The 13,287-nt window shown below is 35.8% G+C and overlaps 1 protein-coding gene across 3 annotated transcripts; it reads right to left on the bottom strand.

Moving 5' to 3' along the window:
• Positions 1 to 27: 27 nt before the first annotated feature.
• On the bottom strand, positions 28 to 13,272 carry LOC113848432 (dynamin-2A-like). 3 transcript variants are annotated; one of them, XM_027477939.1, is made up of 22 exons: positions 12,611 to 13,272; positions 12,387 to 12,437; positions 12,181 to 12,301; positions 12,002 to 12,094; positions 11,803 to 11,864; positions 11,521 to 11,638; positions 10,872 to 11,214; positions 9,970 to 10,117; positions 7,660 to 7,761; positions 7,446 to 7,565; positions 6,462 to 6,545; positions 6,254 to 6,381; positions 5,228 to 5,312; positions 4,981 to 5,116; positions 4,189 to 4,265; positions 3,099 to 3,155; positions 2,625 to 2,772; positions 2,369 to 2,517; positions 1,991 to 2,104; positions 1,842 to 1,909; positions 1,006 to 1,181; positions 28 to 675 (listed from the first exon to the last, which is right to left on the bottom strand). In XM_027477939.1, the coding sequence occupies exons 1-22, from the start codon at positions 12,740 to 12,742 to the stop codon at positions 443 to 445; spliced, it is 2,745 nt and encodes a 914-aa protein (XP_027333740.1). In that variant the 5' UTR covers positions 12,743 to 13,272; the 3' UTR covers positions 28 to 442. The 3 variants fall into 3 exon arrangements, with proteins under 3 accessions (XP_027333740.1, XP_027333742.1, XP_027333741.1); XM_027477941.1 differs by having other exon boundaries at positions 54 to 675; positions 11,521 to 11,633; positions 12,611 to 13,184; XM_027477940.1 differs by having other exon boundaries at positions 57 to 675; positions 12,387 to 12,456; positions 12,554 to 12,752.
• Between the last annotated feature and the right edge of the window lie 15 nt (positions 13,273 to 13,287).

The raw sequence follows: 13,287 nt of genomic DNA, 5'->3' as shown, positions 1-13,287 counted from the left end.
AGGGACTGATGACCAACGACGATAGTTAAATAGTGAATTCTAATCATTAAAACACGCAAACTTTTTCTTGTATAACATAAAGTTGCAGGAAAAACAAGAAAAACACCCGTGATTAATGCGCATTGATATAAATGCCGATAATCACATTGGATACAAAACAATTACATCTGTAAGAGGAAAAGAATGTCGGGAAGACACAAAATCATCTCACCCAACAATGCCCCCCACATGCCCAGTAAGGGAATAAAATTGGGCACATACTGCGTATGACCTTAAGATGACTGCGATAGCAATACTTTATCTACAAACCTATAACATTCCCACTAAAGTCACTAAAAGAAGGTGGAGGGACAGTCGATACAAGCAGGACAAAAAAAACAAAAAACAAAAGCGTCCATCCGACAAGAATGCATAATTGTGATTAAAACCATATGTAGCTCATCTAATATCTTGAACTAGATTGTGGAGGAGCAGGGGGCAACCGAGTTGGTGTCCGGCGACTGCTAGAATTTGAGCCTGAGCTAACGTCGCCATTTTGGGATGGGTCACTGTAACGTCTACTGTGACCACCAGAACCATATCTAGATGACAAGTCGCTCGGACCATTGGCAGCAGCATCAAACGCAGACCTCCAATCATCACCTGATGAGGGTCCAGAGCTTCTTGGGCTGCTTTCTGCAAAAAATTGTTTGATAAAACTATATCCACCTCCAATAAAATAATACAGTCCATACACCTTAACTGATTCCTATGCTGATTCTACGCACTAGTGAGTACTAAAAAAGTTTGCAATCAACACATTATATATATGTTCAACAACTCTACAGAATTACTACGAAATTTATATACTATCATCTTATCATCATATTCTTTCTTCAAAAGATGCAAAAGTTATAGTATTTCCCAAATTGATAGCATACCAGCTAAGCTTTTACTGATAGTAAATCCTATATAATGTGGCACATTAGAAAATTCTAAGAATGCACCTCAAGCAAACAGACATACCTGCCGCATTCCCTCTATCAGACCAATTGGATGCTGCAGCCGCCCTATTGTCATGGACACTAAGCTGTCTAGTGAGTTTTGAAAGAAGAGATGACTGTTTCTGAACACGCTCCCTTTTATGCTTGACATTGTGGTCCTCCTGGAGTAGCTCCTCAATTTTTGCAGAACTTTGAGCACTGACAACCACAGCATTAAAAAAACCATTTTCACTGTCAAATGTTTCATTCCTGAAGAGTATTTGTAAATAAGCAAAATGTTTTAAGGAAAAATAAATAAATCAAAGATTCAAGTATTGTTATTTTAAGGAAACATAAAAAAATATTATACATAAAAAAGGGAAAGCGCAACTGGGAATAGGATAGGATCACAAACACGAAATCATACTAAATATGAGCAAGACATGAGCAAACAAAAATATAATATCAGAAACAGAAACTCCCTTGAAATAGCCATGGACAAAACATCGAACCCCAAAAATATTATCCCATCCCAGGACAAGTTGAATATTTAAGGCACATACTAAAACAGGCAAGCATACTGCTCCAACCAGATACCCAATGCAACTGCATAAACTTCGCCTACCTCCATACAAAGTGTCTTTGTGTTGATATCCAAGACATATCCAAGGAAACCATTAGAAAAAACACGATGCATAGGAGCATTCACATTACCACCAAATACGTACATATGTGGTCAATACAACACTTGGGTTGAATGAACAATAACATTTGAGCCATGAAAGGAGTGAATATAGGTAGAAACGTTACATAATATCTATTAAGAATCATTGCACTCAACGGTCATCAGACATTCAGGCAAAAAGAGACAGCACTAACCTGACAGAACTGTATAACTGGTTAAGCATGTCTTCTTTGGCTTTCTCTACTTGGCAAAGAACAACTGCCTGCTCAGCCAAAATGAAATGATCTTATGAACAGCATCAAATCTGAAGAGAAGAATTAGGTAGTTGATAAACTAAGCTCACTTTTGGGACATTAGCAGCAAGGCTGTTTAGAACAGCTTCAACATAACCACGCACTTCTTGAGACATCCATCTGAGCTCCTCTTCTGGATCTGCAGGTTTTCTGGCCATTGCATCCTGCAAATTTTTTTGCAACATGAATAAATTGTTATGAAAATACAAAACCAAATTCTAGATGAACTGTAAATTGGTTCATGTTTATAACTTGTACAAACTATAAGCAGTAAGCAAAGGATCCTATTCACTAGAGGAAAAAAATTGGTATTCAACAAATAAATCCCAAACAAACCAAGCAATATGAGAACCAATGATGGGGGAAGAAAACAAATTCAAGTGTTTAATTGGTCTTATTAAATTAATCCCATTATAGAAAAATCTTACAAGGGAACCATCAGAAAGGCTCTGTCGCATGGGAAAACTTGGTTCAGTAACAGCTTGACCTCCTTTAGCCTGTGCAACATTTCTTAGCTTGTTGATCCACTCAACCTTGTCCGCCATGCTCTCAGCCTTCAACAGAACTGCACTTTGAGCTGCAAAATGTATGTCTCATTATTGACACAGTCTAGGCATTGTACAGATCCGTGATGGATTTGGTACAGGAAGGGGAGGATGCATAAATTAGAACAAGAGTGACTACCTTTCATAACAGTCTTATATGGGACCTTGCTGGTTATCTTGAAAATAAGGTTTGATGCTTTTCCAGAATCAGGTCCATTGGACTTTTTATCCTTGGAACTCTTAGCAGAGGCCTCATCATCATCAGAAATCTCGTCAATATTGCATTCCTGTTCAGCACATCCAAAAGCAAAAGAGGTATTACCATGCTGAAAGGTTTAACAATAGTCATTATTCCAATCAACTCCAAATTCTATTAAGTCAAATATGTCAGAAGACTCAGAACCATGATTATATGCCACACTAAAAATATGAAGCTTAACCATAAATAAACGTTGTCTCACATGAAAGAATATTAACAAGACATAACTGAACTTCTTTGAACTGATTATACTGTGTGGTTGTTTGGCCCTTTCTTGTTCTTAACTACGCAAAAAACAATTAAGTTCATAGGCATTCTAACATAAATTCAAGAAATAAACAAAATAGTTCATACCTCTAATGTAATTACTCCTCGGAAATGTCTCTCTTCTTGCTTTTTGGTGTATCCAAGCTGGCAATATGAAGTACAGTCAAATCATCTTATGCTCAGAAAGTGTTAATCATTGGCCCTCCAACACATCAATCCATGCAATGTAGGATGTCTAGAAAGAGCTAATCATAGTGCTGATGGTGGAGGTCATATGCTCAAGGACAAGGTACCTTGCCTTGGAGCATAATATTAGTGTCATCAAATTGATCTATTCAATACATTTAGTAAAACATTAAAAAAGACAAATGCAATAACAAAGTGAGAAAAAAACGAACATCAATAACAATGTGTAGATACCCCAATGAAAGGCTGAATCCTTAAACGTAGTTAAAAGCTATAGTAACAACGAGCAGACTACACGAGTTCAGTCCATTTATTTAATTATATAGTGATATAATAAACAATAATAACATGACACAAATAGTTATCTTACAGTTTAATGTACATAAAAATACAGGTCTAGTGACCTGCCAATTGGATGTAGGGGGAAAGTATTGGATAACTGTGTAGAAAAGAACATTCTTTTGGGAATCAAGCCTCATTAAAGAGGCTTTGTCCTCCTTCAGAACATAATAACAAGGACCTCCAAAAAGAACTTATAAAATTGAGATTGAATACATATTGGCTCTTTCTTACAACTGACAAGACACAATACCAAGTCAACAAGAACTTTCAGTCTAACATAACAGTATCCTGCCTTGTCCATTTTAATACTTAAAAATGAAAGTTCCTCTAATCATAACATAAGCGGGCTCATATTCCAAAACATACGGCTAACACTCGAGCAGCTGCAAACTAACTCAATTACTGTAAATGTCAAGAACTGAGGTAAGAGGTAGACTAAGAGTAGTTCCTAGGAACTTGATAAAATTAAAATGATTTCCATAAAAAGCCAATTATTATCTATACCCCCAAATGAGTTCACAAAACATCATTTTCAATTTAACCAAAGAAATTCTATCCATATAAAACACTTCCTTGCTGATAGGTTAAGTGCTTGAACCAGAATGGCTTGAATCATGTCATTCAGCATTGAATAAGATAATTTACTAACCTTGCCACTCTTCTCATTTAAAACAAACCATCGTCTACTCCAACCACTACCTTTTCCACTTTTTTTCAACAAATATCCTGCATTGAAAGGCGAAATAAATTCAAAGTACTAAACTTGTAAATAAGAAGTATACAACTCCCTGTTTTAATATGGTGAGAAAGGAAGGCCTAGAAAGAAAGGGAAGGTATAGAAACTGTTGTGGTACTCAGATTAGATGAATACCCAACAATAATGGATAACTGCTGTGGAAAAAGCTTAACATATATTGATATCCACCAACAACCACTCATTGGGGTTAGCTACTTGGATCAACCAATGCCCTTGCGTTTTGTAATGACTTTATTGGATAATATAATTATATAACAAGATAATCTTATTTTTGTCTATTTTTTATTTATAAAGTAGGGTGAAATGGAAAAGAATCTTTGATTTTTTTTTCTCTTCTTCAGTGATACTGTCTCTTCAAATGATAATGCTGCATACTATGTGTGAATTACCAATTCAGTGATTAAACAATCAACCACAACCAACATTTGCCAATCAATATTCAGATATATCCAACTACTGCAAGTTGTATTCATTAGGGAGGATGACCACCAAGCAAATGAAGGTAACAGTTTTGAGTAAGGAAAATACTGAAGCTCTAGATTTATGAGAGGATAATAGGAATCAATAAAGAAGAGAAGGAAGCCACCAGGTTAACACTTCAATGATGGTGCAGCACAACAGACAGAAGAAAGACCTCAATGATGTTAAACCAGAAATACACATTTTAGGATGAATAATAGAAACCTGCAGTTATCTCCCCATCGGGCCCAGCAGTTTTCAAACCAGATCCCTCTTGTGTATCCTTGTCTTGCTGACTTGATTTCTCTTTCATTGATTTTAAGTTTCCTCCACTTTGCTGACCTGTTTGAGGACTAGTTGCCTAGAAAAGGAAACAGAACATGCATCTTGTATATATAAAGCCAAAATTTAAAACACTAACATGATATGTAACATTCAAGTCTGTTATTTATTGAAGTAAATTATCCCCCACCCTATTTAGGATTGACTGTTCTGCATCAATTGCCTTTTTGGATGACCGGTTCTTTAGCTCGTCTTCTCGTCGTTGCCTTTCCATTCTAATGAAATTAGTAAGTGTTAAAGCATATTAAATTTATATTATATTATATTATAACATATGTATATATATATATATATATATATATATATATATATATATAGCAGCAGTCAAATGGTTAAACAGGTAGAGATTACTGTATGTATGAACTATATTATGTTGATAAATACAGGATATTAAATTTGAGTAGTCCAACAGATTTATTCAAGATTAGATTTAAATAACAGTAAAGACATTCAAGCCAGTAACTCAGCTCTGTATGCATTATTGCATTACTTACCTTCATTTTTTAACAATAAAGGAGCATGATCTAGCTCCCTAATAGCAGAGAATGCAATGAATATAGATTGCTCATTTAACATGACTTTTATGAACATAAAAGAAATGTCGATGCTAATGATTGTGTTTATGGGGAAAGAAGTCTCCATCCCATTACTAAAGGGAAAAAGTCATCCACTCATCCCCCAATTTTCATAATCAATGTCCTCCAAGCTGAAAAACATTAGCAGTTTGGGACTTATTTATGAAGGACAAGTTGGAGGCTGGCAAGGTAAATTATCAGGACAATATCACATCTTATTTCTCCCTATTTTGAGCATGCAACATTAAACAACTTGCAGTAACCTACGAGATAGCAAATAGTATATGACTCAAACTGACGAAGATTTCAGTCAGCTAAGTGCTCACAGCTATTACAAACATTCCAATCTTTAGAATCTTGGATATTTACTTACTATTTCGGTATTTCTAATGAAATTTCAAATCACTTGAATACCAAGTGGTTCTAGAAGTCATATATTGAATCAATACCATTGATTCTAATGAATTTCAAATTCATCATAGGAGCCACATGCATGAAAAATAAAATGCTTCCATTAAGGACATTAAGACCATGAACTCATTTAAAAAAATAAAATCACACGAGTCATATATTAAACATACCGCCTCTGCACTAAACGTATAAAGTGTTGGGGAGGAACAAATGCACGCTCCATATCAACTAGTGCAACCACCATATTTTTGGATTCATTTTTAAATGTTTCAAGGGCTGAGCTTGCAATTGCCACAATCTGAAAATTGTAATAAATGAGTAAGATAATTTCTAAAAATCAGACCAAGGTACATATGAATTATGGCACAGCATTGTTACCTCTCTCTTGAATGGAGGGTATCTTCCAAGACCAGGCGTTGCATTTGCAGCAGCAGAAACTAGATCCACAAGCACACGATGTACCTAATTTGGTAGTTGTCAAAATAATTTCTTAAAAAGAAAGAAAGAAAAAACACCTAGAGATTTTACTTCTCTGTTCATAAATAGTCTATCACAAAATTGCAGATTCCATGAAACAGTATCAATAGCAAATCAAAACCTGGTAATAAGTCTATCTCTATTAGAGTGCAGGTCAAATAAATTAATTGCATGAGATAATAGAAAAATATTTAATGGCCAAAAAACATATAGTTTTATGGGCCAAATGTTCCAGCAGGTGCATTATGCAAAGAAAGCAAAGACTACTAAGGAATGTTTGGCAAACTAAAAAATTGGTTTTAGTACTGTTCAAAGTAAAAGTGTAAAACTAATTGTACAAATCTATATAAATTCACAATAGTTTACAAGATATTTTGTTCCTCTAAAATTATGTTTAGAACTAGTTTATAAAATTTTTGCTAAAGACGAAAGAGAAAGTGGGAGAAAAAGAAGGGAAATAGTTATTGGCATATAAATCGGCTAGTTTAAAACTAATTTTGTCTTGAATTGTTTGAGCCAAAATTGAGCAAAAATGTAATCAAACAAGAACTGGCTTTTTTTTTAATTTTAAGTGATTATGAAGCAAACACCTCAGATTGTAAAAGCACCCCCTTGCAATTAATTGTCAGGTTTTGAAGGTTGAAAACCCCCCACTGCTCCAGAAGGTTCCACCTCCAGTTCAGACCTTGATGCAACTTTGTAAGTCATCAACTAAGAAGGGTAGCAGGAGATAAAGGACATACCATTGTTTTGTTTTTTTTTACAAGAGCCCCATATAGTCAGGTCTGTACCTACTACCCAAATTATTTTGGACAATATTTCACATCTGAAGCCTTAATAGCTTTAGAAACAAAATTAACAGCTCATAGAAATTTAAAAGTATACCTCATCGACACACATTCGTGATGGCTCCTTTGCCATTTCAAGAACGCCTTTAATTAAGGATCTCAAACCTTTCTCAGGAGAGATAAGATAAGGTTGATATCCATCTGCTTCTAGGACAATCTGACAACCCAAAATGGAGATATAAGAAGCAAGAACCTCAAGAATCAAGAGATTCTAACTAAACAAGATGACAAATTCAATGGAGAAGATTTACCCTCTTGACATTGTTTATGTCGAAGTGTCTGTCAATAGGAAGTTGCTTAATCCTGTTAGGAAAATTCCCTTCAAAACTAGCAACAACTTTCCAACCATTACCCTGAAAGGAAATAAAGGAAAGTGATTTGATACAGAAAAAATAGGATTCTTGTACTGACATTGGGGGAATCCCATTCCCAAGATCAGAGTATACGATTTCATTATTTGAAATACAAAATAAAAACAAATGCATATGAAAGATATTATATTGTTAATGACACATCTCGTCCATGTAAATAATGGAGCAAATTAACATATCACTAACAAAAAAACCAGATGCTATGTAAGTAAATAATGGAGTAAATTAACATATCACTAACAAAGAAACCAGATGAAAATGAAGAACAAATTTTTTGGGACTAGATTAGAAAAAAGTAAAAAGGAAAGACCAAATGGAAAAATTATATAAATCAACTCAGATGCTATGTAAGTAAATAATGGAACAAATTAACATATCAGGAACAAAGAAACCAGATGAAAAAGGTAGAGCAATTTTTTAGCAACTAGAATAAAAAAGTGAAAAGGGAAGGACTAAGTGGAAAAATTGCAAATTTTTAAAGAAGCAAAACTTTATTTAAGCTATACTGATTTTTCCTATAGAAACGGCAAGAAATTTTCAGAGGACCAAGCTCTGATTACAATGGGAAAATCAAGGAAATAGTGTGTTTGGACTTCTGTTAGAACAAAACCTAACAGACATTTGGCCTAACACAAAATTAATTCCCTTCACATTTTCTTCTTCATAATGTGTGTAACGACCAAACCAAACACATCATAAGATTCAGAAAGGTAAAAGAAATCTATCAGAGAAGCAGTGCCTTCTCTTCCCTTTGGCATCACCCATCCCTAAACTACCAAAATGATGACAAACCCCCTGCACCACCCTTCAGTCCCTTCATGTTCACTTGCCCCTGCATGACTGCTGCATCATCCTCTTCAATATTCTGCTGCCAACAGTCTCTTTCATTAGAGACATGCATAATAGATTTCTCCACTCCCTTTCCCGAACACCCCTTGTTCCTCCTCCTCCCATTGCAGGGACAGAACTTTACCATCTAAACATGTTCCTCTGGCTCTTACTATTTGAGCTATTAAGGAGGGACATTCATCCTATCCCTTCAATGGTATTAGAGGTGTTCATTGCATTGAATCAACTTGATGAACTCAACAAACCAAATTGAACCAATTAAATTGGTTTGGATTTTTTCACACAAATGGGTCCTACCCAAACTGAACCAATTGAATTTGATCTTTATTGGTTCAGTTCTTAGGTTCATATTTTTTAGAACCAAACCAATTCCTACATATATAGTATTTGAGAAGTATCAAATATTCCTTCCCTTAGTCTTGATGACTCGAACCAAAATAACTCGTTTGAGTTTGTTGAAAAACAATTTCAATCCAAACCAAACCAATTGACTTTGATTGGGTTGGATTTTTTTCCCTTCAAAACCAAACTCAGTATTGTATCTTACAATATATTTAGAAAAATTGAGAATGGATTAGGCCTAACTCAACCCCAAAAACCAACCAAAGGGTGACTATTGCTAAAGTCATCATAAGGAGTACTTTCTCTATATACTAATGGGATCTTAAGGATCTTAAAGTATCTTGGTTTTCATATTCCATCATATTTTCCAATTTATTTCCTTATTTAATCAAGATTAGGAGTCTTTGAGCAATTTAAATGAAAATTAAAGTTTCCCTTTTCTATCACATACATCACATCATTATACACGAGAATATTCGGAATCTCTAAAGTCAATCTTCCTACTTTTCCACCAAAATCCCTATCATTTCAACACTTTAGAATAATTTTTTTATTAAGACAATAAATTCATTAGGTAGAGAGGGAAAGAGAAAAGTACAGAAGCAACAACAATACGTCTTCCAAGTTCCAACAGGGGGCAAATCACTCATCAATTGAACAAATCACACCATTTTAATATCCAATAAAAAAAACCCAATAAAATAGCCACTATTTGAGCAGGAAGTACCCAAGTTAATAAAATCAAATTAAACCAAAAGAAGTGGTAATGGTAAGATGTTATTCTTGAAACTTCTGGCACTTCTCTATAATTCAAGGCACCAACTCACTGCATCAACTGCACAACACCAGAAAGGCCTTGCCATCTTTACCAATCCCTTAATATGGCACAAGAGAAAAAAATTCCAAACTCTTCTGACAGATCCAGTTTTCCCCTAAAATACCAAATGCTATGCACCATTGCTTCTGTAAAATGTAAAAATAAATAATAAAACTACTAACCTCGCCTCCAGTAAGATGTTGAAGAAATTTGTCCTCAAATTCACGGCACAACTGCAAGGCTAGAGCTCTTGTACCTTCAGCACTACTAACCATTGATTCACCAAGCTTCACCAACTCTTCCTGAACAATTTGAGACTTTCCTTGAAGACTGCAGCATTTCAATTAAGGGATTATGATATGTTAGGGCCATTGAAGCTAACCTGTCAGCTTTTTTTTTCTGTGTGTGTGAAAATCAAATTAACTTTTAAGCCTACATTCGTACTTGTTACAAGCTATTAATTTATTATACAAATACTAAGAAATATCAATAGAAGTTGAACCAATCAACCTCTCACCATTTGACAAATACATAATGTTGCAAATTGTAGATGGCATAAATGAAGGTTGATTGAAAGGACTAATATAATAAATTAATCCAATACACTTCTCCTTTTCATGGTTTGGTTTGGGTTGATTAGGTAGCAAGCCTTTATGTATCAGTGAATAGTTGATGTAACAAAAACATGGGCAGGGTTTGGGTTGAGGCTTAACTCAAACCACCCTAACCCATATACATCCCTAATAAATTTAAGAGAACAATGACAATAACAACCTAATGTTTGAGCATTTATAAAACATAGAAAACATAAAAATAATGCACTTTGATATTGGCAATGAGCATGCCATGGCATCGTGAGTAAAGATTCAAGTGCAACCCTCTAGTTATCTACTTCTCCTCACTTTTGTGTAGTATCCCATTTCATCAATCAATCGTTAAAAAAGACAACATTTAAGCAAACAATATTAATAAGCCTATTTGAAAAAAATCAATAGGCTAGACAAACAGAAAAGTTTAAATCAGCAGCGCTAACAAAAGAAAGAGGATATTTACAACAAAACAAAAGCTAGTAAAAAATAAATACCCGGTGAGGAGAGTTGGAAGCCTGAGCTTCATACGATTGCGAATTTGTCCAGCAAGGGCCTCAACCAAAGCAACTCTACCTAGCTTGCTTTGAGGGGCTCCAGTCAATATTGATTTCAAACTTTCAGTTTCAGCACGCCATGCAGTTTCCAAAGAGTTCTCAGATGCACCACTTCCAGACTGTGCAGAAGCTATAGAAACAGATTGCCCTATCAAAGCAACCCATGGAATATCAGAGGTTTTAGGGGGTCCCTGATTCAATAGAAGAGCTTGCACTGCTGCAAGGGCTTTTGATTCTGTAGCAGCCTGATCAATTTTACTGATAACACCAACAGTTCTGGTGGCTATAATTGAAACCCACAAACAAAAAAAGGGTTAGATGCACTAGTACCATGAGGATATGACTAGGTACAAAATATGAAAGCAATTTCAAAACTTAAGAGATTTAATTGTGCCAAGGACCAATTCGCCCAAAGCTTAAGCTGTTAGGTTGAGGTTCATGAATGGCCTTATATAAGCAACAAGCAACCTATTAGGTGGAGGCTTAAGCTAATACCATGTTTCAAGGACCAACTATTAAAAACTGTAAGGTGGAGGCTTTTGGAGTGGGGCAGTTGGGAGAGAGACCAAAACAAAAGCTGAAAACTTACATTCTGCGTCATACTCCTTTGCTATTCTAAGGGCTCTTGATGATGAAATTTCTGGTGCCTGAGCAGCAGGAACTACTACCAGCAAAATAGCATCATTGTGCTCAACATATTCACTGATCTAAAACAATTAAAAAGAATAAATCAAACTTCTCTACAAAGAGGGTACCTCAAAAACAACCATAGATCTAAGCATACACTTCACCGTCAATTGAGGGAATGCAGGCAGTAATAGGCCACGTCGAAACTTAAAAACTGGGGGCAAAATAACTTATACCTACTTACCATTTTGTCATCCATTATCCGCTGGTCCAATCCAGGCAAGTCAATCAATTTCAATGGAGGTGCTGCAGAATTTTAGAACGGAACAATATGATTAAGTCTTATGATGGCAATGCATGCAAGCATAACTGTCCAAACTCCAAAGCCTATTTATTAACACATACAGGGAGGGAAGCAACATACGATACAAAAATGGCCTTACCAGTACTGGTACGTAATTTCAGATATATTTCATCGCGGCTCCGACCAGACGAACCTTTGCTTAGTCGATCCTGTAGAGAATGTCGAAGGGCACCTGTGAGAAGGAAAGGAAAGAAAAAGAGTAAGACTATCAGAAACATGTTATTTTAAAAACAATATTGCCGTGAAAGAGGCTCTTACTTGCAGAAACCTGTTGAGATTTATTTTCAATTTGGAGAATGATTAACTTGCTGCTTAAAGAGGTGTCTCTATTCAATTCAATGCTAATGGGAGCCCTGGTAGCACCATTTTCCCCGGTTGGCTGCAGTTCACGACGGATTTAGTCGCCAAATAAAGACTGGATTGAAGAGGAAATAACCAAGGAAGAAAATGCAAATAGGCAATACCAAAACGGGATGTCCAATCAGGCTATTCAACGAAGCAGATTTTCCAGCACCCTGATCCACCATTGCAAGTCTATTCGTAACGGATCCAACATATACACATAGGTAATATATATATATATATATATATATATAGAGAGAGAGAGAGAGAGGGTGCATGACACAGTTACCTCATCGCGTGTGCTATCTATCTATCTTAGTTGCAGAAATGTAGAAGAAAAACTTACGACATTGCCGAGCGCAACGACATTGAGAAAAGTGGAAGGGCGCTTGTAGTTGTCGACATCTTCGTCGGCGAGAACGGCGGCAGCTTGGCGCATAGAATCGGAGAGCTGAACCAATTCTTCGATTGCCTCCATCGGATCTCAACCAACTTAGGTTTCCGGCCACCGATTTGATTTGATTTGGATTGGATTCGTAGGGGACTAGACTGGACTCCTAACCAAACTGAAATTAAATCCCCACACCAACTGCACTCTCTCCTCGATGCGGATGCTGTTGCTGTTGCTGTTGCTGTTGCGATTGCGATATGCGATTGCACCTTTCTCCTTCCTTATTGCTACCTCCTACGTTACATCCCTCTATTGCTTTTTACCTTTCCCAGCACTCCCATTATGACAAATATCACTTCGGTTAATAACAACTTCCCCATTCGCATTTCTTGTACGGTTTTAATTTAAGTTTAAGGACATGGGGAAATAATATATAACCTAACCAAGCAATCAAAAGGCACATCTTCATATCATCACATAATTCAATGAAATTTAATTCATCTTGTGCCACTCTTCTACTTTATCACGCAAAATAAATTGTTGTCAAATTATTCAATTAATTCCTAGCATTTTCATGCCACGGATAATAATAAGTGAATGATCACTTCTGCGTTCCTACGGGCTAAATCTAC

This window comes from Abrus precatorius, unplaced genomic scaffold, assembly GCF_003935025.1.
Source record: "Abrus precatorius isolate BTA unplaced genomic scaffold, Abrus_2018 Scaffold8, whole genome shotgun sequence".
Lineage (NCBI taxonomy): Eukaryota > Viridiplantae > Streptophyta > Magnoliopsida > Fabales > Fabaceae > Abrus > Abrus precatorius.
Note: the sequence above shows the minus strand (reverse complement) of the source record. Positions and strands in the feature narration are given on the sequence as shown.

Coding starts and splice junctions, on each gene's coding strand:
- LOC113848432 (XM_027477939.1), bottom strand. CDS start 12,742: ATGGAGGCAATCGAAGAATTGGTTCAGCTCTCCGATTCTATGCGCCAA. Junction 7,762..9,969: donor AACATCTTACTGGAGGCGAG/GTTAGTAGTTTT, acceptor ATTTCCTTTCAG/GGTAATGGTTGGAAAGTTGT. Junction 2,518..2,624: donor ATATAAGACTGTTATGAAAG/GTAGTCACTCTT, acceptor TACATTTTGCAG/CTCAAAGTGCAGTTCTGTTG.